Source organism: Ambystoma mexicanum, chromosome 7p (assembly GCF_040938575.1).
Source record: "Ambystoma mexicanum isolate Mex_15411 chromosome 7p, UKY_AmexF1_1, whole genome shotgun sequence".
NCBI classification, from domain to species: Eukaryota; Metazoa; Chordata; class Amphibia; order Caudata; family Ambystomatidae; genus Ambystoma; species Ambystoma mexicanum.
This window is the reverse complement of record NC_090939.1, coordinates 659,736,921-659,764,350: the sequence shown is the minus strand read 5'-3', so window position 1 is coordinate 659,764,350 and position 27,430 is coordinate 659,736,921. Positions and strand designations below refer to the sequence as shown.

At 44.7% G+C, this 27,430-nt stretch overlaps 1 protein-coding gene across 1 annotated transcript in view; it reads left to right on the top strand.

Moving 5' to 3' along the window:
• The window catches only part of CREG2 (cellular repressor of E1A stimulated genes 2), a 117,899-nt gene that overhangs the window by 15,468 nt on the left and 75,001 nt on the right, over positions 1-27,430 (top strand). The window contains exon 2 of the mRNA XM_069636720.1: positions 20,421-20,584. Coding sequence (XP_069492821.1) covers positions 20,421-20,584 — 164 coding nt within the window. The remainder of the gene's footprint in view (positions 1-20,420; positions 20,585-27,430) is intronic.

The following is a 27,430-nucleotide window of genomic DNA, read 5'->3' as shown; positions in this document are numbered from 1 at the left end:
GGGGTGGACCAGTGAGGGAGGATCACCTGGATTGGGGGTCCTCGGGGAGTGGATTTGGGCACCAAAGGGTGAGACACGGTATTCCCCTTCTTATCATACCTTTTCCCCAACCTTCTATGTAGGATACACACACACTTTACCCCTGCACCCCTTTTCCAATGAAATTCTTTTTGCATATTACGAAGGACGACGAACTAACACTCAAGCCATTTACCTGACAAGTCCCAACACCAGGGTCAGGCAAAGTCAGGCAACTGCCCAGACTCACACACACCTGACAGCCCTTTCCCTTCCGCACAGGGATAAAAGGTGGAGCACAGGAGCGCAATACAAGCAAGGCAGACCACACAACGTGAGAGCTAACTCAGCACAGCAGTTCAAGAGGAGGAGAAAGACAGCGCAAATGAGAGGGTGGCAAGGAGAGAAGCGACCTTGCCCTTTCCGACCAAGACCCATGAAACCTCTGCAGAAGGAATTGTAAGACCGCGAACAATAGCCAGCATGTTTTACAGCAGATGTCAACAGTACATGAGACCCTCCTCTGGTGATAATCAAGCCAGGGAGTGATGCGTGTCCCTGTTGTACCAACTTTAACTCCAAAGAGAAAGAAAGCCAATCAGTTCATCACAGCCGGTGAGTCGAGGGGAGAGTCAATAAGAAACCGAACTGTGTTGAACGAAAAGTAGCAAACCACTAATTGAACTGTGAAAGCATCAAGAGTTATTGATGTAAAAAGGGGGAAGCCAGCAACAGAGGAGCTAGGCACCATGTGGGTGCTCACTTGAGAAAACTCTTGCCGATTACCCGATTGTTGAAACTACCAGTACCAGAAGGCCTTGGGAAAGGCAAGAAAAAGTGTCAAAGTGGTAATTCAGGTGTCTTGTAAAATCCTCTGCACAGTTGAAAGTTTTTGACCGACAGATGATTGTGAAACTAAGGGAAGTGAATCCTGCATCGTAAGAGTTGAATGGAAAAGGTACGATTGACAAGATTGGCAAGAGTGAACTCGAAAGAGGGATGCCGATAAAGAGTGGCGAAGTCTAAAGTCCCCATATGTAGTGTGTTGACAAGAGTGAACGCAGCCAACGGATGTCAACAGTGAACTGTTGATAAGGAACTTTCTAGTGATCTGTGGCCGGAAGAGGAGGATCCAAGGGTGAACGGCATCACCCCCACTTGCAAGCAAAAAAGAACTGTTGTTTATTTTGAATACATCAGGCCCACGGCAGCAAGAGACTTTTTGATAAAAAAAGAGACTTAACCGCTGAGGATCCTGATTGCTGAGAGCAGAACTGTTTACTCGTGCTGGGAAAGCTTGAGCGTGTGCTGTGCTCCAAAAGCCTATCTTGTCCCGTGCTGAAAACGCGGGGAAGGGAGACCCCAACTATTGCATCCTGAATTATTATCTGTGAACACTTCCTTCTTTCTTAGGAACATTATCCCACACTTCTTTTGTATTTAGCGTAAGGATTGGCAATAGGTTTTTCTTAGTATAGGCCCTTTTATTTGACAAAGAGACCACTAGGACTGCCTTATTATTGTTTGATGGCCGAAGCTTGTGCTTATCTTAGGTTTAGGTTTAGATTAGGTATTTATCCAACCTACCTATACAGTTTAATAAACACCCTTGAACTGTGATCACTTGTGTCTGTCTTTACTGTTACCACAAGATCCTTACATATGGTGTCAGGAGTGGGATGTGGCTCAACTCAATGAAAACGAATTTGGGGGCCCTCCAGTTTCAAAAACCTAGTCCATTGTCACCAAGGAATCAATAGGGTTTGATATCCGCAGTAGTAGGTAAGCCATTATTACTCCTGGGAAAAGAGGAATGATTCCTATGGACTTGCTCCTGATACCCCCTCTGGTGTGTTACATGAGATTGGCCCCATAATCTGGCCTAGCATGGACGTTCGGGAAAGATGTCTTAGCAGGCATTATTGATCCTGACTTCCGGGGAGATCTGAAGGTTCTCTTACAGAATCATAGTGAGATCCCCTTTGAGATACGTCGAGGAGATCACATTGCCCAGGGAATTTTAGAAAGAGCGTTATTCCCTCAGTTTACAGAAAGTGAACCAAGTAAAACAGACAGAGGAAACCTAGACTTTGGGGAAGCTGATAAATCTCTTAATATTGAATAGAAAAAAGGAGAAGAGCCCTCTATCCCGACCTAGTATTCGCCTAGCAAAATGATCCCGCATGCGCTGAAGCTTTTCTACAAGCAATCCCAGAAGTAGAAGGCTTAAAGAAGGAAAGTCCCTTTTTCTTCTTAAAATAAGGATTGCTTTATAGAAGAGAGACATCCATGGAAGGTGTAGTAAAAACACAATTGGTAATACCCAAGAGCCACTGAAAGATTGTACTGGAGGTAGCACATTCCCACCTTACCGGGGGGCATTTAGTACAATCTAAAACCCAGGCGCATATTAGTGGGAAGTTTTACTGGCCAGGTATTCACACAGATATCAAAACATTCATTCAAACATGCAAAATTTGTCAAAAGACCAGCACACACATCCCATTACCTGCCCCTCTAAACCCATTACCAATCATATAAATCCCCTTTTCAAGAATCGGCATGGACATAATTGGTCCTCTATAGACATCCCAATTAGACAATAAATATGTCCTTGTGACTGTGGATTATGCAACTAGATATCCCAACACCTTCCCAATGCGAAATAATACCACACAGCAGATCCTCAAGCATCTTCTACCGTATTTTCCAGAGTCGGTTTTTCCCAAGGAAATACTAACAGACCAGGCTTCAAACTTTATGAGTAAGTTCATGGCCGAAGTCAAAGAGCTAGTCCTTGTTACCACTCTACGAACTTCTGTGTACCATCCCCAAACCGATGGCCTGGTAGAAAGATTCAATAAGACCCTGAACCTGCTTTTACAAAAATTGGCAGACAAGGATGGGGAAGACTGGGATAGAATGATTCCATGGGCACTATTTGCAGTGAGGAAAACCCCTCAAGATTCCACTGGGTTCTCTCCCTTTCGAACTGCTCTGTGGTAGAGAGGCCAGAGATGTCTTGGACATGCTTCAGGAGACCTGGGAAGAACGAGAGGAGGCTCCCGTTCCAATCTCGCAACCGGCACCAGAATGCGAGAACACATGAAATTGGTTTGGGACTTGGTATGTACACATATGGAAAAAGCCCAGAGCCAACAAAAAGCCACACATGAGAAAAAATTGAACTTAAGATAATTCTCCATAGGACAGAAAGTACTAGTCCTCTTACCCACGTCAGAAAACAAACTTGTCTCCAAGTAGCACGGACCTTATGAAATTGTAGAGCAAACAGGAACCTGTACTTACAAAGTAGCACAACCTGCAGAAAACATAAAATCCAATTATATCATGTAAATCTCTTGAAAGAGTGGAAAGAGAACCCATCAGCCATCCATGCCAAAATACTAGCCTGTCTGGTTCCCGAAGTGATAGATAACTTTGAATGAATCCCTCCTGAGCTATCTATCCAACAACAAGACGATTTAAAAGATGTAGTAGACTCATTTCCCGATGTGTTCTCAAAAAACCAGGAAGAGTAAAAGGCACATACCACTATATTACAACACCTAAAGGTACAGTGGTTCAATTAAAAAACTCCTCTGCTGATAACCAAGCATAGAATTCCGTCAAGTTAATTCTATCTCGGACTTCGATGCATATCCCATGCCCTGCATCGATAACCTAATTGATAAACTCAGAACATTCACCTTTCTATCTACACTAGATTTAAACAAAAGACACTGGCAAGTCCCTGTATACGGGCCAGAGAAGAAAGAAAACGCATTCTCAACGACTCTAGGACTATTTCAATTTAAGGTCCTGCCTTTTAGCTTACACAGTGCACCAGCCACCTTCCAACGTCTCATGGATCAAATTTTAGAACCCTACTCTGATTTCTGTGGAGCTTACATTGACGATATCGTCATTTATAGTAAGACCTGGGAGGATCATCTCTTACACCTTTATACCATCATGAAAGTCCTCAGAAAAGCTGGCCTAACTGCAAACCCAGCTAATTGCTGATTGGCCCAATGGGCCGTAAAATACCTCTGCTTCTTCGTAGGGAATGGGAATGTACAACCCCAACATGAGAAGGTAAACCCTGTCTTAGATACACCAACTCCCAAGACCAATCTTAGAGCTTTTCTCGGGTTTATAGTATATTACCCTATGTTTATCCCCAACTTAATGGATAAAACAGCCTGACTAAAAGATAAACTCAAGAATGCCGAACCCCAGAAACTTCATTGGAATGAAGAGGATGAGATACGCTACAACACCCTAAAACAAACTCTGTGCCAAAACCCGATTCTAAAGGTAGTTGTCTTCTCTTAGGAGTTTATCTTACAAACAGATGCCTCCCTTACAGGGTTAGGAGCAGTCCTATCCCAGGTTTGCGATGGATTGGAACACCCCATATTATTCACCAGCCGCAAACTGTTCCCACGAGAAAATAATAATTCTGTGTTAGAGCTAGAGGCCCTGGCCTTAAAATGGGCCATAATCCATCTTAAATACTACCTCTTAGGATGTAAATGTACACTCGTCACAGATCACTCACCCTTAGTTTGGATTAGCCAATGCAAAGAATCTAACCTTTGGGTCATGTGATGGTTTCTAGACCTACAACCCTATTGTTTCACTTTGGAACACCGAAAAGGAAAAGACCAGGGAAATGTAGATTTTCTTTCCCAGTTCCCCTGTGAAACAAATGTGGCTACATTGCAAGGGTATGTGAGAAACCTGAAGGTGTCTCTGTGACTAGTCCTTGTGGGGCCTGTCATCCAGGTGGCCGGACACGGCCATCGCTATTGGATCCAGTTCCTGGGGGTGGACCAGTGAGGGAGGATCACCTGGATGGGGGTCCTCGGGAGTGGAAGTGGGGCACTGACGGGTGAGACATGGTATCCCCCTTCTTACGATACCTTTTCGCCAACCCACTACGTAGGATATGCAAACATTTTACCCCCACTCCCTTTTCCGACGAAAACACTTTTGCATATTATGAAGGACGACAGACTAACACTCAAGCCATTTACCTGATATGTCCCAACACCAGGGTCAGGCAAAGTCAGGCAATTGACCAGAACCGCACACACCTGATGGCCCTTTCCCTTCCCCACAGGGATAAAAGGTGGAGCACAGGAGCGCAATACGAGCAAGGCACACCGCACAACGTGAGAGCTAACTCACCACAGCAGTTCAAGAGGAGAAAGACATGCAAACCGACGGGGTGACAAGGAGAAAAGTGACCTTGCCCTTTCCAACCAAGGCCTGTGAAACCTCTGCAGAAGGAATCGTAAGACCGCGAACAATAGCCAGCGTGTGTTGCAGCAGATGTCAACGGTACATGAGAGCCTCCTCCGCTGATAACCAAGCCGGGGAGAGACGCTTGTCTCTGTGGTATCTACCGTGACTCCAAAGAGAAAGAAAGCCGATCGGTTCATCGCAGCTGTTGAGTCAAGGGGAGAGTCGTTAAAAAACCGAATTGTGTTGAACGAAAAATAGCAAACCGCTAATTGAACTGTGAAAGCATAAAGAGCTATTGATGTAAAAAGGGGGAAAACCAGCAACAGAGGAGTTAGGCACCACGTGGGTGCTCACTCAAGAAAACTATGGGCGATTACCCGATTGTTGAAATGGCCATTACCAGAAGGTCTTGGGAAAGAAAAGAATTAAGGGTCAAAGAGGTCATAAGGGGATCTTGTAAAATCCTCTTTACAGTCGAAAGTCTTTGACCGACAGATGATTGTGAAACTAAAGGAAGTGAATCCCGCATCGTAAGAGTTGAATGGAAAAGGTATGATTGACAAGATTGGCAAGAGTGAACCCGAAAAAAAGATGCCGATAAAGAGGGGGCAAAATCTAAAGTCCCCATATACAGTGTGTTGACAAGAGTGAACCAAGTCGAGGGTTCTCCACAGTGAACTATTGATAAGGAGCTTTCTAGGGATCTGTGTCTGAAAGAAGGGGATCCAAGGGTGAAAGGCATTTGTGAACACTTCCTTCTTTCTTAAAAACATCATCCGACACTTCTTTTGTATTTAGCGTATGGATTGGCAATAGGTTTTTCTTAGTATAGGCCCTTTTATTTGACAAAGACACCACTAGGACTGCCTTATTATTGTTTGATGGTCGAAGCTTGCTCCTATCTTAAATGTCGCTTTAGTTTAAGCGTTTTTCCAACCTACCTATACAGTTTATTAAACACTCTTGAACTTGCGATCCCTTGTGTCTGCTTTTACTGTTGACACCATGAGTTCCATACACAGTCCATACAGGCCTGAGGCTTTACCGTGCTGCATTTAACCAATGGCCACTAGGATCTCTATATTTGTAAACTTTATTTCATCACTGAAGCCATCCGCTCTACACTGGAGGTCACTTCAAAGCTTGTCAAAGGAAATCCTCTTACACCTATGTGTCCTTAGTAATTGCCCCTCCATGGGGTTTCTGTCCCAGGTCACAACTGTTATCCACCAATTTCCCAAAAATTGATGGTCATTGTTAGAGACCACTGTTGTCAGAAGATGCCACTGAGTCTCTATATTATCTTGCCTTTTGTTTTTATAAATGTCTTATATACTCTCTTCATATGGTGATTTTATACTAAACCTCCTTCTGTTCTGCCAATCCTGTCATCAAGAATCTCAATTTGATTTTCTTCTTCTGAAAGATCCTCTTAAAGATCCTTTGAGTTAACTTAATGGTCAAGAATATCACCTCATAGATGTCATCCTACTTTCTAGTTCCATATCAGAGTCAGCATTTAATTTGTGCAGATGTTTTTGCAAACAGCTCTTTGTGACATTAAAGGCCACATAATACAAATCAAACCAGCATGATATGTGCTGTTGCAGAGCCACACGCCTCATGCCCATCGACTTTAGCTTTACACGAATACCTGATCTCTGCGAACATCCCACCAAACTAATTCTCTTGTCCACCCTGCCTTCCTGTGCCCTCTCAGAAACTACACTGGGACTGCCAGCAAAAAAAGGGGTATCATTTAATGTGTATATATTTTTCTTTGAAGGTTTGTCGGTCATAGTTCCATGGCTGAGATGAAAACGGTCTACCAACTCCATTAAGTTATCAATTTGTGTGATCTGAGGACCTGTTTAAAGTTTTCAATTTTAATTCGTTGTTGCTTTGCCTCAGACAACACTGCCTTAACTTTATATGGGTTGATTTCTAACTTATTTTCAACTACATATACATTGTTTCAACCAAACAGCTGTTATTCACATTTTATTTGTACGCATTCAGTCCATTTGACAGTGGTGTAGCTATTACTTCATAATATCACGGGTCAAGTTGATCAATGTAAAAATACAATGCATTACATTTGTGCTGAACAAGTATGAACAATATAGCGGAAGGTAATCTCTATGTCGTTCATTGGTATTCGTCCTCTTCGACATGTCACTATTTCAATGTTACCTCATTTTGTTCACTTTCATACACATAAGCTGAAGAGGCACATATATGTAAGTTATATCTTTTCTCTGTGGACAATGATTTAATTCCCAACTGTGCCCTTTTTATATCATGTTAGCTTGGATCTCTCGTTCCATGCCAAGCAAATGTATTTGACCATCACAAATCGTACTCGCCGAATATAGGAACATTTACTAAAAATAGCAACTGGTTCTAAATCCGCATACAGTTCTTAATCCGCAGTGGCTCCATCCATTCTTATCTGCAGTTCATACACATAAGGCAAATGATTAACACAGGGTCAGTTGCTTCTTTACTCTATTGGCCACATATATTTATATTTTACAGTTATATACAGGGAAGCACAATGCTTTTTTGATCACAAAAGAACGTACAATAGATAAGAAATCAGATTTGACGGGAAGCAGTGAGTTTCTTACAATGGGGTGATCTTGAGTGACATTCTGACCAGGTTGTGAGGGAGAGTACATGGAACAGTCACCAGGGACAATACATGGCTGTACATGCATATATTATTAGATGATTATGCTTGTTACCCCACCAAGAGCTACTAGAAGCTGGAAGTGGTTAGGTTCCCAGTCTATATTATATATTGAAGGACTGCTGTTCATGAGGACAGGTTCTATCTAAGTATCCCCCTTTCTCTACAGATATTGTACTTCTAGATGCTGCTGGACCATGCTAGGTCTATGCATGGGTCTGCAACCCTTGGCCCTCCAGGTTGTTTGGACTACAACTACCATCAGCCCTAGCTAGCATTGTCAATGGTGAGGAATCACGGGAGTCCTAGTCTAAAATCTCTGGAGAGCCACGGGTTGCACTCCCTTGAATTCTACAGGCATGTTGAAGAAGCATGAGATCAACTTTTATTTTTAGTAGACTTTTTCCAATGGTGCTAAAGAGCCCGCTGTTAGCGTCGCTGGCATTTCATATATCTCCCATTTGCACATTGCATATCTTTACATGCACAAGAACAATCCATGGTAGCTCTTGGATCTTCTTCATACTCAAGCGATCAGATAAAGAAACTTGGTGTGGTTTTTGTCCTCACCCAAAGTCGCACCCGGAAATCTACAGTTCATAGTGTTAAATAATATTCCAGATCTCTCGCACTTAATGAGCAGTAATGAAGGGGCAGTTCCACTGGATAATCCAAAACCAATTTGTAAAAACTGATATGTTAGTCTTTGTGGAAAGGAGCCATTTTGTTGTGTGGCAAATCGAAGACAAAGTTGTTTTACATTTATTTTTAAGTTGGATTGGTAAAAGTGGCAGCAAAATATTTTCTGCCACTTTTTCCCAATCCGCCTCATTTTGGTGTATTTGTCTATAGGGTTGAGGAGTAGGGTGATATACCATATCCGCCTTCATTTTCTGCTCTGCCTGACAAATGTAGTTGCTTTACTAAATGCTATGGATTCCTATAGAAACTGCCTGAAATTACCACCTGGAAAAAGCAGGCGGATTCCATAAGAATCTATTATAAAAGCCTCTGGCAATTGTTCTTTGTGGGAGGATTTTACACTTGAAAAGTGAAGGATAAAGGCGATTTTTCATATGTTTTACTCCACAGTTTTCCACTGTGTTTTGGAAGTGATGAAAATTGTACTTAGCTGCAATTGGAGACGCCTCCTCCATGCTATGTATGATTCTACTGAGCATGACCCAGAAAGGGTCTCAAGCACAGGGTTACAGAACACACTCCTGTTTGAGTCCAATTCCCACTCTGATAGGTGTCAGTGTTCCAACTTCTTGGTCTGCAGTCAGGGGTTCATGTGCAAGGCCATCAATAATCTGTGCATGATCTCAGGCCTGGAGCATACACCAGAACAAACCCTTGTGTATTATATCCCTGGTCACAGGCACACAATGGGGCAGATCTGTAAAAGTCAGGCTGCCTGCTGTCGTGCAACCTGTTTTCAATGTGTTGTTTTTAGTAACTGTGTGCACTTGCACATTTGGACCAGGAATTGCCTACACGTTTTTGTCGGGATATTATGACTTGCAAGGAGCAGGCACCGCAGCAAACAAACTAGATACTGGTCCCATAGCTCCATCCTCCCTACACCCTATCTTGCTGATGCCTATATAATGTGGAGCTGGAAGCTGAGGTGGAAGCAGTCTGCTGCAGTCACCCTGTGTTTTGGCAGTCTTTTTGCCATCTCTACTGGTGCCTGTGCTTGTGGGAAGAGAAACCTACATAAACCACCATATACTGCGGAGCGGCCGCAGAGCTGGAAGCTGAGGTGGAAGCAGTCTGCTGCAGTCACCCTGTGTTTTGGCAGTCTTTTTGCTATCTCTACTGGTGCCTGTGCTTGTGGGAGGAGAAACCTACATTAACCTACCATATACCGTGGAGCGGAGACGGAGCTGGAAGCTGAGGTGGAAGCAGTCTGCTGCAGTCTGCAGCAGCACGGGGCAGTGTATGCCCCCCAAAGAATGGAGCATGCGGGGAGACGTCTTGGAAGTCAACAGAAAAGTCGAGAGGACTCAGGCTTAGATTTGAGGAGCCCTTTGAAAAACCTGCCTTGACAACGGCGCTTCGTCTCTGCATCCCCGCCTAATACATCGACAGATGCAGGTACGGACAGATATGCTCTCAAGCATTCAGAGTTTTCAACTAAACTTCTTATTGCCAGCTCAAGTAGCCAAAATAACTCTGTCACTGCCCGATTGAACGCCCCCTTTATATGCCCCCAGATAAAAACTACGTGACCGATAACTCCTTTTGTGGGTGCCGACGCCGGCGCTGACCCACAAGAATGTTTCCAAACCCCCCAAATGATTCCAGTATCTCACCTACCTGACGGGGGTGAAGGCGGGGTGGAGGGGCCGGACCGTGGGCGCCTGTGGACCGCTGAGGAGTTCGAAGAGCAGCGGCGGGCGTCCGCACCTTTGGGTGTTAGGGAGAATTCTCTGTTTAGGCTGAATTTCCTAACCTAGTGAGTCCCCCAGCAGCTTTGCTGGATTTCTGGAGTTTGTTTTTTTTCCATCCTGCCAAGAGTGAGACTCTTTTTCTCCCACTCTTGGACATGTATGTGTGTAATTGCTTTGAATTGTCAATGTGTTCGATGGGCTATGGGGTCTTTTACTCCATAGGGTCTCATATGTTTTTCTATGTGTGTTACACCACACCCTACGTGCCGTAACACTGGGGCGTCCTAGCGGACCCCCACCATAGACTCCATACCCGGGGACTGACTACTGTCTCCCTGGGCATGTAAAGTCACCATTGGCTTTACTAGACCTAAATTTACTAACAGAATTAGTACAAACCATCTTATTGTGGACGTACTAGTAGGGGTAATTCGATTACTCCTGGATCTGTTACTCGAGGGGGCACTGTCCCGTCCCCCCCCCGTCGAGTTTTGGCTGGTGGCAGTGGAAACTACTTGTTATGTTCGACCCCGAACATAACCCTATGGGATTCGTCCCATTGTTGGAGATTGATACTTTTTCTCGTTAATCTCTAACGTACCACCGATCTACTTATCTTAAATAAGTTTATCGGATGGTATTTTCTGCCAGAACTCAGTTTGTAAAATGGCGTCTGTGTTCGTCTCTGTGACTCCTAAACCAAAGGTCGAGCCCTTTGTTCCACTTTTGGCGGGCTCTGTACAGAGACCCTCCAAAGTGGTGCCATTCTGTCTGGGTTACCACAGGGGTGTGGGAGGGGGTTTAGGCACCCTGGACCGAGTTGCCTTGCCAACTCCGGTCGCACTCTGGAGTGATTGGCCCAAGTGGTGAGCCTTCCCGCTCACCACTTAGCATGTGTTGATTGACAGCTAGGCTGACTGAATGGGGGTTTTCTGCATAAAAGCAGGGCTTTTGGGACTGGATCTTCAGAAGTCGCCACAGGACCTAAGAATCCAACGAGGGTAACGCTGAGCCGACCTGCACGACGACACCTCCGGTGGAGCCCTGCGGAACCGACTCACCACTTCCCGACGACAGAGGAGATCTCCCTGCCGGAGAGTCTCTTCCCCTGGCTGGTGGGAACAACCAGTCCCCTTTGCTTTTTATTCGCCTCCGGACACAGTGGTCGAATTGCCCGTGCAGAGCACCTCGGCAACCGGATAGCCACTACCCCTGTACCGCGACCAAAAGGTGGTGCCTTGTGACGGAGCACTCCGCGGCTGGTCTCTTCCCTGGTGGTGCACCGGACTTCACTTTTCTTCGACGACGAGAACATCTCTACTCTTGGCAAAGACCCGACGTGCATCCACCACCAGGAACAACTGCCCCCGCCGGAGCTGCCCTCCACAACAAGGTACCGTGTCCGCCTGGCTTCCCTTTCGATCGGTTCGAGTGAGGTGTCTTAATCCTCTCCGTTCCGTTGGGTCGCCTCCAACCGTTTCTCATTTATTCGTTCTGAACTGGTTCAATCTGCCGATAACAATTTGCTACAAAGTCTCCGAGTGGGCCTGGCCTCTGAACTCTCTGACCTATTGTGATTCTTGCCTTCCTGCCTTGCATTTTATCCACGAAAGATTGAACTGTGTTGATTTCATAACCTGCCTATCTTTCTCTCTCCCGTCCTAACTAATATTCGAGTGTCATCTAGGTTGAGGTATACATCTCTGTCTGAAAATAAGTGGTACCGGTAGAACCTAGAGTTGTCGAAATATTGCTAGGGGGATTGATCGTTTCTTCTTCGTAGAGTAATTGTGTTTGATTTGTTTGCCGTGATAGTGCTATAGTGTTTTTCATAGATGTTCTGTTATAAATAAATACCTTAATATCTTTACACTAAGCCTCGTTGCGTGTTTACTTGTCTTGCTGTGAAGAATTGCCCTATTTTGTATACTCCACATACTGCTCAACTTTTCTTGCGAGAAGTCTGACTGCTCAGCCACAGCTACCAAGTGAATCTGTGTGGTGCAGACTGCTACCAAGTGGGTTCACCGCCAAGCGCCTGTAGTCCTAAATCTTTTGCAGTGGTCCCAGAGGGAACTGCACAGGTTTCCGCCTAACATCGGGGAAAGAGACTGGTAGAATCATCCGAGCTCCTGCAGCTTTCAGTGGGCGGGGAATCCTGGGAGGCGGCGAGCGAAGGCCTGGAAGAGGTCTCTGCAGAGACGGAGTTTGAACAGGGTGTGGAGGAGGGAAAGGAGCTGTTGGATGGTGGAGCGTGTACAGGGAGGGAGAGCCCACCGAAGGGAGAGTTGGGTGAGTTTCCCAAATCAAGTTTGGCGGACCCGCCCCTGAACCTCCACGAAAATTTAAATAATGACGCGCACTTGGAAAACCTCCAGTTGGCGCCAATAGCCTGTTTAAACAAACCAGTAAGTATCACTATAGAGATTCACCCGTTGATGACAGGGCCGGATTTGAAGAGCCCGCAAAATGTGCTTTCTCCTGATGAACTTTTAACATGGGAAAGTACGAAAAATTCATAGCCAAAAAATGGAGAAGTATTGAATCCAGAAAGGGTAAACGAGATTGGTGAAAGTAACCCTTTCAAAGTATGTGACCCACCGGTGTCCAAGGATCCATCTGCGGGGGGTGGTGAGATACTGATTACGAAATCGCCAGTAAAAGCCACTAAAAAAAAAACCACACAAAAACAAAAAGGGGGGATAAAGAGGGCACCAACAGTATTGGGAAAAACGACTCCGAAAAAGAACACAATTTTGCAAAGCAAAAGAGTGCATCGCAAGATCATTCCTGGATTAAAGAAGAATCCAATCTCCTCAAACTTTGTGGCTAGTTTTTTTAAAATTGCTAATTAAAGAGAGAAGCCAAACAGAAGAACTGTCTGATGCGGAACTATTAGAAGGAGTGACTTCACCTACAAACCACAACTCACAAGGGTCAAGATTTGTTTGGTCCGGAATGAGAACAGACTCACCGCGCATAGTTTTAAAAGCGGGGATTCGTTATTTTAAAGATCCAGAATCCCAAGCGGTGCAGGACACTCAGGGCTTAACCGATCCATATACACAAACTTCAGAGAAAACACTAGAAAAAGAAAGAGAAACACCTTTCTCGAACCCGGATCACATGGCAAAAGGGTCCACTTTGGAGCTACATTCAGTTATAGATGATAATAGAGTCAAGGATGTAGACTCTTCAGTCCCCCAGGAAAAGGGTGGGTCAATTACATATGAAAACGGTCTACCACCAAGTGAAACAAACTCAAAAGATGTGGTATATGAGAGTCCCTCTGTGGGTATGGACCCAAAAAATCTATCAACAAAAGTGTCATCGGAAAGGGGAAATCAACTAGAAAAGCTACAAAAGAGTAATGACTTTGGAAGGTGCCCTATGACTTCCCCCCCTTCTGCGGTCACCAATACGAAATAGAAGATCTTAAACTTTAATTTCCAATCATGAGAAAGAGACACCAACAAAAAAACCGGATATTTGTGCTGTAATGTCAGCTGTTATAATTGCTTTGGCTCCTTTCAGCAAATTATATGAATCGATTCATGATACTTTGAAGGATCATACAACTCTGGCAGCTATGCTGCATACGAAAATGATTTATATAGAAGGCTACATTACGGCGTTGGAAGCATGTGGAGAAGGGTCCCGCATAGCCAACAGTACATCGGGCTATATAAATGGAGAACTAAAACAATTAAAAGATCTAGAAGTGGAAAAAAGTAACAAGCAAAAAAACTCAGTTGCATCACAAACTGAGGAGATTTTAAAGACAGTGGTGCACGTACCTGTTATAGATGAAAGACAAAAGCAAAGTGAATTGCGAATTGACAGCGACACTCAGAACTTTCCAACCCAAGAACGAAAAGTGTTTAAGAAAGTTCCCCCAGTAAAAATATTAAAACAACAGGGGGCTAATCAGCAGACACCATCAAAGAAGCAACCAGCCAATGGATGCGTGATTATGACCTTGGAAAAAAACGCATTGAGCATGACCTCAGCAATAGGTGGAGGAGAAACTGAGCCTCAAAGAGAGCAATTAAGCGTGAAATCTCCTGGGATTCCTGAACAAAGAATTATTGATACACAAAGTAAGAAATTGACATCATATCGGCTCTTTGCAAACGAAAAGAGGAACAGGAAAAAAGAAGGAAACAGAGTAGTAACAATAGAAGATCAGTGAAACTACCCAGAGGCAACAAAGAACCAAAAAGATAATCAGAGTAAAGAAGGTCGGATTAAAGAACATTTGAGTCATAGAACTGTTGCTTTCCAGGATGCAGAGTCACCCTACGTAGAAAAAGCAGGCCAGATTGATACTTTAAATAAACAACAAATTTTGATTGAAGATTCCGAAAAAAGTTTAGATCTAATGGACCTCTCGATTTACTCGATGGCAAATTCAGATGCAGAAATTCTACAAATCTCACAGCATCTGGAGAATTCGGAAAAGGATCAAGGACTAGAAAACTGGGAAAACAATGATCGACAGCAGATAAGTCCATATCTTACTTTAAAGGAACGACGGGAGAAGCTATTAAAGATCTCCCAGTTAAGAAAACGGGTTGGAATGAACTCCCCAGGAAGAGACAAGGGGGGGAAGATATGAGGGGGAAAACATCAGCCCAACGGGTAACAGATCACAGGAGTAGATCACCATGTGCAAGAAGAGATACAAGAAGTTTGTCTCGGGTGGAGGGCCAATTAGCTCATCATCGAAATAAAGAACAGAAGAGGAAAGCCTTACCAGAATCAAGACAAGAACAAAACCTAAGAAAGAAAAGTAGTCTCGACCGAGATGGAGAAAAGGACAGCTATATTTCATATAGCAAAGAATTGGGTAGTAAAAGGACTTCTAAATAGGAACGTGTGGGTGAGATCAGAGATAACTTGGTTTTGAATAGGAAAAATATTCTGGCCCTAATTAAGTGCATTCCAAATCTTAGGCAGATTAACTCTGAAAGATATAAAAAGTGTAGAATTCAGCTCTACTGGTAAAAGAGATTGTGTTTATCTAAATATTACTTCTCCAATAATGAGGTCAATGCTGATCATGGAACAGGAAAGTTTTCAAATGATGGGCTACGATTTTTGTATAATTGCCGCGCAAGAGAAGAAAAGGTACAACAAGTAAAGCTTTCGAATAATAAAGCAAGAGAAACTCCAAAAAAACAACAGAAATATCGAAAGCCTTCAAATAACAAAGTGAGAGAACAACAGGAACATCGAAATAATTTACATTCAATGCAACTGAACACATTAGACTGTACCAAAGAGTTCATAAACGATCAATCCAAGAATCGACACAAAAAGAGGAAGAGCCCGCGATTGTGGAATTAACCAGAACCCCTTGGAGGCCAGAAGAAAGAGTGGAACGGGATACAGGGGATTTGCAAGAAACTACATACTTAGATCCTTTAAATATTGGACGATATCCAAAAGGGCCTTTCCAGAAGCGAACTATCACATTCGCACAAGAAGATACACACATGGAAAATGAAAAATGAATGTCGAAAACATGTAATGATGTTGAAAAAGATGACCACTCTAGATGGATGTGGATTTCGAAGGCTCTAGCGAGAAAAAGCTAGCCATGCCTGTCATGGATGAACAGAGAAGATGATGTCAGGGAAGATGTAGCCAAAGACCAGGGGAAAGATACCATTGTAATGGGCTGTTGGAATACAAGCGGTTATAGCCACCTTCTGGCTACAAGCGACGTCAACTTGGGAGATTTTGACATCTTATGCCTCCAAGAGACATGGCTAACCAAAAATCCATTTTTGGAGGGCTATGAAACCTATCTCGCCCCAGCGGTAAGATCTGAAAGAGGCCGCCCTTCATCTGGCCTGCTGACCGCCATTAGATCTGGGTTGGGACTACATCATATAAAAACAGTGACATCAACTATCCACTTTCAAGTGTCCCTTCTGAACTGGACTAAGCAAGATAAGGAAACAAATAAAAATAATGTAAAGGACAAAGCTGTGATTCTGATAAACACATACTGGAATCCTGCAGTTATTAAGAATGAAGATTATCTGGAACTGGCAGATAACATTTTGGAAAAAATACATCTAGAATGGGTGCCGAAATTAATCATTCTATGTGGAGATCTTAACGCGGTTTGCCATAAAACTAAAATCCTTGAAGGAATTAGGGAAAAAGTCCCATTAAACATGATCCGAGGACATTTATGGGTCAAGATGATGACATCTTGGGACTTACAAAGTCAAGAAACATCTATATCTAGACCCAGTCCCATAATTCCGACATGGGAAAGAAATAATCAAAGTGCAAACCTGAATCATATATTTGTCTCAAAGGAGATGTTGAAAACTGTAATGGACTTTGAGGTTGTGAGAACAACTAATAGCGATCATAACCTTTTAAAGGTAAAATGGGCTTGCATAACTCTAGATCGAGCTAACATCGATTACCAACCTTTGCTAAAAGTCTACGAAATTAAAAGAAAGGCTTGCCAAACAGTGAGATAAAAACCCACCTACATGAATCCGATAAATGTATTGTGGAAGAGAGAAAAAAGTTAAGGAAACTGAAGCGACAAGCAAAAAAAGCAAACACTATTGAGCTTAGGAACCAGGTAAAAGTTGCAACAAGAATATATAAAAGCTGGTTACGACAACAAAGAGAGACTTTCAATCAAGCAGATGCAGAAGCAATGTTAAAGACAGTGTGCAGAAGAAAACGAGAGACTTTTGGACCCTAATTAGAACAACGTCAGGGATGCAAAACAATCCAATCTACAACTTTGTGGGAGAAGAAGCCTGGCTGAATCACTTCACAAATCTGCTCCAGGAGGTCGGGCACATTAATCAACCCAAACAAGCAGAGCCAAATACACCCTGGATGAAATTCAGGGACCGGGAAGATATATAGAAAAAGCTATCCCGCTTGAACAACTCAAGGGCCCGGGAGCCGGATGGTATTATGAATGCGGATCTAAAAGAACATTTGGTGGAATGGGCAGACTTCATCTATGAGGTAATAAAGAACTGTACGGAAACCAGATCTATACCCACCTCATGGACAACAGCAAAAATTGTGCCGATCTATAAACATGGACCTAGAGATCAAGTTAAGAACTATCGTCCAATAACACTTTTGGATGTTGTTGGAAAAGTGTATGGATCGCTGTTGCTGGAGAATTTTCAAAAATGGGCAAGGTCCACTGGACATGAGGACCCACTTCAATCTGGGTTTGTGAAAGACGCAGGAACAGCACCAAATATCCTCTTATTAAGCGCCTAAAGAGCAAGATCCTTGAAGGAAGCCCAAAACTGTACCTTGCCTTTGTTGACCTGGTCCAGGCTTTTGACCAGGTCAACCGTGAAATTCTCTGGGAAAAATTAAGAGTAAGAAGCGGCCCGGAAAGCATTCTCGGACCAAACAGAGCTCTACATCAAGACACCTCAGTTAGAGTACACCTAAACCAAGGTGGTCTGTTATCAGAGATAATCCCTTTGGCCAGAGGAGCCAAACAAGGGTGTCCCCTTGCGCCGACGCTTTTTAACTCCTACCTTTTGGACATTAAAGAATGTGAATTGAAGGTTCGCTCTTTCCCCCCAATAGTAGGTAAGACAAGGATTCCAAGACTGCTTTATGCTGATGACCTTATTTTACTGGATTACACCCCAATTGGCCTTCAGCGCCAATTAAATGAATTGGTGACCTAGTAAAAACAAACAACTTGGAAATCAATACGGCTAAAACTAAAATGATGACTATGGAGAAACAAAGCAATCGCAGTGAGACCTTCAGATGGACCGTGGAAGGGGAGAAGATTGAATAAGTCAAGGAATTTAAATACTTGGGGGTAATCCTAAGTAATAACAAACAAGAGAGACCAATGCAAAACCACCTTTTGGAAAGAACAAGGAAATTGGCAAGCCAGGCTAAAGCAATAGACAGAAGATGTTGCCATTTTTCAGCAATTCCCCTTGTTCAATTCTATAAGGGAAAGGTGGTTCCTTCCTTAATTTATGGTGCGGAAGCTATGCTGATGATACCACAAGAATTTTGGAAACGCATAGAAGGTCTCTTTTGGAGAATAACTTTGAATCTGCCAGCATCAACACCAGTATTGACGATACGTCAGGAGCTGTGCCTGCAATCATTGGAGTCGATGGTTGTCAGAAACTCAATAATGCTATACAGGAAGATCATAATTAGCAATTGTCCAAGTGTAATGCCGATCATCCTCAAAGAAAAAAAAAAGTAATCTATTGATGACCTGGGTGAAAGAAAATCAAAAAACTCTAGAAGAAATAGATAGCTCTGAAGAAGATATCATTCAAAATCCAAATAAAGCAAAACAAAAACTGTGGGAACGGGATTGGATGCAGACGACCTCCTTAAAACACAGAAGTAAATTGATAAGCCACCTACCACCAACAACAAGGGACTTAAATGATTTACCAAAATACTTAAATAAGTTCCCAAACAAGATTTTGAGATACATCTTTCTACGAGTTTGAATGAACCTTCTTCCAACTAACGAGATTAGAGCTATAAGAAAAATAACACTTGACAATAGCTGCCGCTTCTGTAAAAATAAGGATCAAACGGAGACACTGCGACATCTGCTATTGTCATGTATAACACTGTCAGAGTTGAGAATCACCCACTTCGGACATCTATTTAAAGAGTCGAGAATATGTGGAGAAGAAGAGTGGTGGAGGCGATTAACAGAAGGGGACAATACTTCATATGTGATAGCGGTCTCCCAATTCTTCATGAACCTGAAGCTTCAGGATTGTAATTGAGACTTGACTCAGAGATCTGGACTATGTTTTCCCAATCTTTGAGGTTTGAAGGAACTTCTTTTTTTTTTTTTAGTACGGGAGGAGGGTGGAGAAAAAACACGTTTTTCTTTTTCTTTCTTGTAAAAATTTCTTGTAAATTGAACCAAGTAATAAAAAAAAATAAAAAAAATATATAATGTGATTTCAGGTTCGTGGCCTGTATTGCACATGTATGCACCTTTAGCCTGCATTAAAGCACTGAGATGGGACAGAAGGAGACAGGGTACGACGCAGAGAGAACGAGGAACAGGAGGAAGGAGGGTATAAAGGAGAGGGGCAATGTTATTTGTTTTTCTACTACTTGTACTGCACTAGGGCCATTTGAAAATACTAAGTTCCTCATGCCCATGAGACCAGATGGACGAAGTTCCCCTGCCCTTCTCCCCTCATCACTGCTCCTACCCCCCGCACCCACACATTCTTTTTCCCTCCATCCCCACATAGGTCATTTCTTATAGAGTGCATCTCAAGTTAATTAGTTTGCTACTTATGCTTTTTTTGGCTTCTCCGTAGACATCTCCATTTCACTGTCTATCACTGTTCCTCTCTCTTTCTCCTTAACTTTTTCTTTCTATGTGCCTCTGTCTAACTCTCTAAATACATTGTGTACCTTGCACAACAACGGCGAGTGATTATCTTGATGATCCGGTCTGACTGGGAACCCCCTCGTTTCCCTAGTACTGCGGATTATGAGGGGCATTTTTTTTTGGTTTGAGAGGTTTCACTCCCAGGGATATGGAAACACACACCACCAGCTCTTTCCCTTGGATCAGTGGTGCGTCCTGACTCTTTTGACTGCGGTGGCCCAAGTGGGGCACTGACGAATGCAGGGGTGGCCTGAAGTACGAGCGCACACACCGGTGAAGATCATCGTTTTGGATAATGGGATGGCACCTGCCGTGGCCAATCAGATTCCAAGGGTAGCACGTGCCACCCCAGGCCACTCCCTGGACAGACCCCTGCCTGGGATGCACGGGCGCAGACTAAGACCTTCTCAGAAGTTGTACTCCATTGCACATGTGCTGTAACCTGTAGGGTCTGCCAGGTCATTTACCTGTCAGACAACGAATGGAATTTGTCAGGCTTTGGGCTGGGTATGTTGGGGTTCATTTTAGTTAATCGTAGGAGAGTTGGTGCGACTGAGGATGTAGACTAGTTTGTAGGATGCAGTAGAATAAGCCCATTTTGAGTTCCACATTTTAACCAAAGGATGTGTTTTTTGCACAGATCCTCGGAGTTCCATTTGGGATAGTTTTATCTGTTAGCGATGGCCCTGACGACAACAGCACTGGCATCCCTTTTGTCTGTGTGACTCCCAAGGGCAGTGTCGTGTCCGACTTGATGAAGAATCCCATGGCTTCGCTGACACTGCCAGAGACAGATTTCTGCAGGTAGTCGTCGTTCCTTACCGTATACCCTTCAGCAAATTCAGCAAAATGTTAATTTTACTGTGACTGTATTGTAGTAGTCTGTCAACTATGCCTCAAAAGTGTATTATCCCTAGCACCGAGCGCCGCAGAGACAGCCAGTCAGTTCGCTCGGTTGGAGGACCGAATCCGCCATGAAGATCTGTGCAATGTGTCCTGAAGACCGCCCACTGCTTGCCTTCAACTTCCACTCACACTCTCTGCGGCTCTTCCCGTATCCTCTCAGACCTTCCTTTCAACCGACTTGCACCACACGCCCCTGTACTTTCAAGTCAATCACTTCCTTGGTTACCATGGCCGCTGCAATCTCGCTTCTCTGCCTGTCCCAGCGGAAAGAGAACAGCTTTTCAATAAAGGATTGCTCTGTTGCGCGCGCCCTTTCCTGTACAAGAACGGCTTTTTAATCATTTGTAGGGTACTAGCAACCTTAATGGCCACTGGTAGGGACTTACCTGGTCTGTAATACACCTTGCAAGTGCAAGAGGGAGTTCCTGTTGGCAACAACGGGCTTTGGTGTTTTGCTGTTATACACCTTTGCCATAGACATCACTATGCGCTTGCAAAGCATTACTGGCTGGGTGAAGCCGCCCCGCCATCCCCCTGTGGTCATTAACACCTCATGCACACCATGGCGCGACATGAAATGCCCGCGTCTTTTCAATATGGTATAACAATGAGTTGACCTTAGTATGCAGAGGCAGGCTGGCTGATAGGGCAATCAGCACATTTCCACACAATTTGTTGTCTCGAAAGGAAGGTAGGACTGAGCCGGAGTCCTTTGTTGAAATCCATCCCATACAGTTTAGTGGTACGTCATTGGGTGAGGCAAGGACAATCTATGGGCTGGGACCCCATTTACTTATTCAGTAAAATAGGAGTAGAGGAGCACTCAATGCTGGTTGATGCTTAACTTGAATTTAAAAGATTTGATATTAGGTCAGAGTATATTTCAGGTGCTCCTGAGTTCATCTTGGCTACAAGATCATTGACGAATGGCAAAAGGACCCCTTTTCTTTTCCCCATTTACTTATTCACCTGAATCAGCCTGTCTGCAATGAAACAGCCTTGTTAAGGAATAGGTTAGTAAGGAACAGAGGTCTGGAATGGTTGGGTGTTGATTTGATATCTCACTTTATCTTATTTTCTTTCTCTAAAGCCTCTTCTGAAGAGTTGCACCTTTACCCGATGCACCTCCAACTCCAAAACTGTTGCCTAGTGAATTTCATCCCATAGTCACAAAGAAGGAACCTCAATTACCCTGATTAGGTTCCTTCGACAGAACAAAGAATGGGGGACAAAGGGGGAAACAGAGTCGCTAAGCTCCACCTGCCGCCTAACTAGATTGAGCCTGTTGGCAGACAGATATACCGCAAGGAAAAACTGCAAAAGGTTCTGCCTCATCATGTTGCCTGATCTTAGTTGTACCTGGGCAGTAAGAATACTGAATACAGAAAATAATTTTGCTCAAAAAATATCAAGGGTGGTATCCAAAAGGTGTGATGTGGTGATCCTGCCTTTCCCTCTCCTCCGAATTAACTAATCCCGCCCACCCTCTTCAAGATCCGCTAGAGCATTCGGAGACCATGCAAATGGCAGCCGTGTGCAGTACAAATTCTGTTAACATATTTAAAAACACAACTCAGTGCTGCAGTCTAAACAGTTGCTGTCCCACAACAACTGTTTTCTGGGGCTCTACTGAGCGGCCGATGCAGCACCAGAAGGCTTGGCTGCTTCACTTGAGGGAACTTCTTGAAGAGTCTGAATCTTGGTGCCACGATGGCAGCTTAGTCTTACCACCCCCTTCACCTGTGACTGCTATGGCAGAACCCAGATATGAGGAGCTGCACTTACCATTGAAAGCTACCAGCGGGAGTGCCGCAGACAAGAAACACAGGGAGTTCTAGCAATGCAATGCAATGAAATGTAATGTAAATGGTCCTCTATATCTCACCTCTACCATTTTTCGCCACTGTGTTGTGCATGCCTCTGCAAATGTTGGGGTGTTAGTGGAATAGATGGGAAGGCAGATCAAATCCTGAGCTGCCGATGCATACAGGTTGGGGAAACCATTTTGATTTTATGCAGTTTGTGGCAGTGACACTTGGGTTCTTGTTTTATCTGGAGTGGAAATCCGAAGATCAATCAAATGAATCCAGCGCTGCTGGACTGGGTTTGCCATTTGTGTGTGTCTGTGTGGGGGTCAGCTGGGCGCGAAAGATCTGGAGATGTGAGCGGGTGCATTGCCCTGGTATGGTTAATTTGGCTGTAGTAGGGCAAGGTGGTGAGAGATGAAGAGATGAGTTTGTTATTTGGTGGTAGTAGAGGGGATTCGGATAAGTGAGGACTGCAGTCCTTGGACTTTAATGTTGGACTGAGCCATTACAGTTCTAGTCGGTTGTGGGATCAGAGCAGATCCGATGCGGCCCAGTCCGATCTTGCGGCTGCTTGATGGCTCCTGGATTCTGAAAGGGCTTTGGCAAGGGCGTCCCAGATTCACACTGAGACTTCATATTGCTACTGGTGGGCTCTTGGGATAGCATTTCCACACCTGGTTCCTCTCCCTCTTCGCACTCCCTCTGAGGTTAGTCCTGTCAGAAGGTAGCCTTCTACTCCAGCACCTCAGCGGGCCACTTGTAGTTGGCATCCATAGGTTCCTCCTGCCCAAGATGCGGGCAAGCTCGAACTATATGGTCTTCTTTTCCGCAGGGATATCAGTTTGGTTGTGCTCAGCCCGAGATGTGACCAATAGGTTTCCCAAACCTAGCTTCTCCTCCCTCAGATGATCTAACAGGCGCGCGTCTGCTAGGTTCATCTCGGAGCTAGAGACCCAAGTCATGAAGCAAAGTATGGGTCGTCCCCAGAGATAAGGTGAGCATTCTTTCCTTGTCCTGCTGGAGGGTCATCTAAGGGATTGAGAGTCACGTAGAGGAGAACTAGAAATACAGGTTGTCTGGCGTCTGCAAGACCTCGATGGCCTCTCCTAAAGAGGGATTGCATAGGATGGTTGGAATGTAAATGTGTGCGCAGAAACAACTACACTTTTTATTTTTTTTAAAGAAAGGTGCAGAAACAGTTTGCACATAACATTTCCAAAATTCTTATATTTCTTATAGAATGTGTGCTGAATCCTTACATTTCCATAATTCATGGGTGATCTTTAAATGTGCTGGTAAAAGGTTGCACCCTGACACACACAACTGAATATGCCTCACGGTTTTCTACAAGCAGAATTTGCTGATAAATGCATAGAACACATGTGAAATGAAAGTCACACACAGCACCATTTTTTTTTTAGAGTTTTAGCGCTGTTGCTTTGGGTAAATGTTCAACCAACAGACTTGGATGATTGCTATCCAACATGTTTCCCTGCAGAGCGGTTTGGTTCTTCTACACGCCTAAAACATTCCAAACAGCTGACAATGAAGGCGTGAACGTAAGGGGTATTGCATAACGGTTAAAGCGTTGCAGGAAGAATGTCTCCAAACATGTTCGCACAGGTGCCCAAGTGCGGGCCTTAGTACTGACTCACAACAGAGCAGTGACATCTCTGACACGTTAAACGGGGAGCCCTTGCTCAACTTGCCGGGAGTCTATGATCTGAGGCGGGAACAAATGTGAGATACTTTCCCGCCCCACTCGAGCTTTGGCCTATGGTACCGCTCCCAAGCCTAACTTTCCAGTATATGACGCATGTCACTTAGTGACTCTCAACGTATTCTAAAAATACAAATCAGATCTATTTATCGCCTCGGCCTACAGTGCCTCATAGTAGTGACGTCACATAATTGGGATGCGCTGCTGTTTGTGTGCCCTTGGTTAGAACTGCTAATCTATGTCCAGCAGATTTTCTATGGCAATATCAATTACAACAAGCATTGGCAAAGGCAACCGTTTTGGCTTTTGTGTAAGCATGGGATAGGTATTTTCAAGGCTTTGCCATAACCGGCCCTAAAATGGGTTAGCTTGGCAATGGTGTTAGCACCTGGCTATACTAGGCCATTGCCTGGCAAACGGCCTAATTACTTACCAGTAATCTTCATTACCCCAAGTCCTATTCTTCATCGTGCCAGTCCAAACAAACGAGGGGAATGCCCCCCACAGACAGGTCAGGAACTGTGGATACCTTTCCCATCTACCTGAGCGAGGCTTCTTTGCGTCCTCCACCAGCAGGCCAAGAGGAGACCAAGCCCCTCCCACTTCCTGTTATGCTACCAAGACCTCGACTTGGCCCCACCCCAATGTATGGGGGACTGGGGTATGAAAGGTATGCGGAAGAGCAGGAATCGAGGTAATGAAGATTACTGGTAAATAATTAGGCCATTATCCCCTCGTCCTTCTTCCTCATCCCAGTCTGAACAAATGAGAAAATAGCAAGCTGGACATGGTTGAGCCAGCAAAATAATAGACACAAATGTACTGCTCTCCAGTGAGATTTATTTCTAGAAACACATGTTTTTACTGAATGATTCCCGATACTGCAGAACCACACATAGAGCCCTCCCCAGAGAGAGCAAGGTGGTAGTGGCGGGTGAATGTTGAAGGGGAAGTCCATGTAGCCGCAACAGATGTCCGTAATGGGTACCCCTTGAAAGGCCACCAAGGAGGCAGCTACACTCCTGGTGGATCTAACTGGAACCACTACCCCGTGAGAAGTGGCCACCAGTTCGTAACACATATATATGGTTAACTTGATCCAACGGTGTATGATCACCACTGAAGGTTTAGAGCCCGATTGTCCAGTTCCAAAAGTCATCGACAGGTAGTCACAGGAGCGCATCTGCAGTGCGATCTAAGCATATCCGACAGGCCAGTCCACATCAAGGAGACTGAAGAAAGGCTACTGGGGACTGGCCACCTCTGCCAGCATGGAAGGCAGGATGAGTTCCTCATTGAGGTCAAAGGTTGAAATTACCTTAGTTCAAAAACCCGGAATCTGAGGAGAGACAGACAACCTAACTGTCTGGCAGAAAGGCAAGGGAGGAAGGAACACCCTGCAGAGCCCCCAATTTGCCGAGGCGTCTGACAGAGGTAATTACCAAAAAGAATGCTTTCTTCAAGTTAAGGCACTTCATGGAAGCCTTCTGCAAGGGTTCCTAGGGCTGCAACATAAGGCGAAAGAGGACCAAGGGGAGATCCCACGGAGGGCAAGGAGGCTTGATCAGTGGTAATGCTCTGGAGAAGTTTCTATGGAGATGACATAAAGGCGTCAGATTTTACCATAGTCCCCTGAAGGCTCTCAAAAGGCCCCGAAGGCTGCCAATTGCACCCTGAGAGAGGATACTGCAAGCCCCTGATTGAACCGCTCCCTCAGGAAATCCAGGATGGACGAGGGCAGGCAGGAAAGGAGGAGAAGGTTGGGACGATGGCACCAATCTGAAAAGGATTGCCAGTATTTATTATAAGCCTTCAAAGTGTAAGGGTGCCTAAATCTCGGGAATTCTATGGCTAAATCCTGAGACAACCCCTTCGCCATCAGACCCTCTAATTCAATTTCAAGACCTTTAGGTGGAGGGGGAGGGAGGGGCGAGGAAACGGGGGAAGAGACCAAGGGGTTCTGACGCCAGCTCTTGGTGAAGAGGAAGCAACTCCCTCCTGGGCCAGGTCGGAGCCACGAGGACAACTGAAGCTCTCTCCACTCTGAGCAAGAGTCGGGGAGACAAAATAATGGTGTGGGTGCATACAGGAGACCTGTGGGCCTGGAAATTGACCAAGCATCTGACCCTATGCCATGGGATCCCGATCCCAAGTGCAGTAATACAGGAGAAGTTGATCTTTTCAGAGAGCCAAACAGTCTATCACTGCTGTTCGAAACCTCCTGCAAAAGGCTCTGATAGCTTCTTGAGATAGGCACAGCGAGGTCGGGAATGGGAACACCCTGCTGAGGGCATCCGCCATTATATTCTCCTCTCACAGTAGGTAGACCAACTCCAGCGATAACAGGTGAGCTTCTGCCCCTTCATGGACAGGGATGCCACCAGAGCTAGAGGAGGGGCACCTTGAACTCACCTGGCGAGTGATGCACCACCTGGTAACCATGTTATTCTTGCGAACAAGTACTGCCTGACACTCCATTTGATGTTGGAAATGGAGGGGAGTTCTGTGCACCGCCGACAGTCCTTTTCAGTGTGAAGATGTTCTGCTCTCCATCAGTGACCATCATGCCTGGACTGTAGCAGGCTGCAGTTTAGCTCCCCGCCCATTTGCACTGGCCTCTGCTGTTACTACAAAACGGGTTGAATTACTTAGCCGAAATCCCTTCAAGTGGTTGTGGAGTGCTAACCATAACTGGAGGGATGCCCTGATTGCATCCTTCATGGGGATAGGCTTGGAGTAATCCTACAGCAAAGGGTCCCACTGCTTCGGGATGTGCACCACCACTGGTTGAAGATGAACCCTGGTCTAGGGGACAATGGAGGTTGCTGCTACCATATCCCTTGGCTCTGAAGCCATGTCCGGGCTGACACAGAAGGACTGGAAAAGAGAACCCTCAGACAGGCCTGCAGCTTGAAAGCCCAGTGGAGAGGCAATGATACCTGAGCCAGGCAGGTGTTGAATTCTGCCCTATACATTCCAGCACAGAGCAAGGGGTCAGGTGGTTCTTGGACCATTGAAGTTCCATCCAAACATAATCAGGGTCTGGCAAACAATAATCATGTTCCACACCTCACCTCTCTGGGAGAATCCTGGACCATCCTGTCATACAGATATGGATGAACTCGTATCCCCTTTGCATGGAAAATTCCTATCAGAGGATAGAGTATCTTGGCGAAGGCCCTCTGTGACGATGACAGGCCAAACAGAAGTACCCGA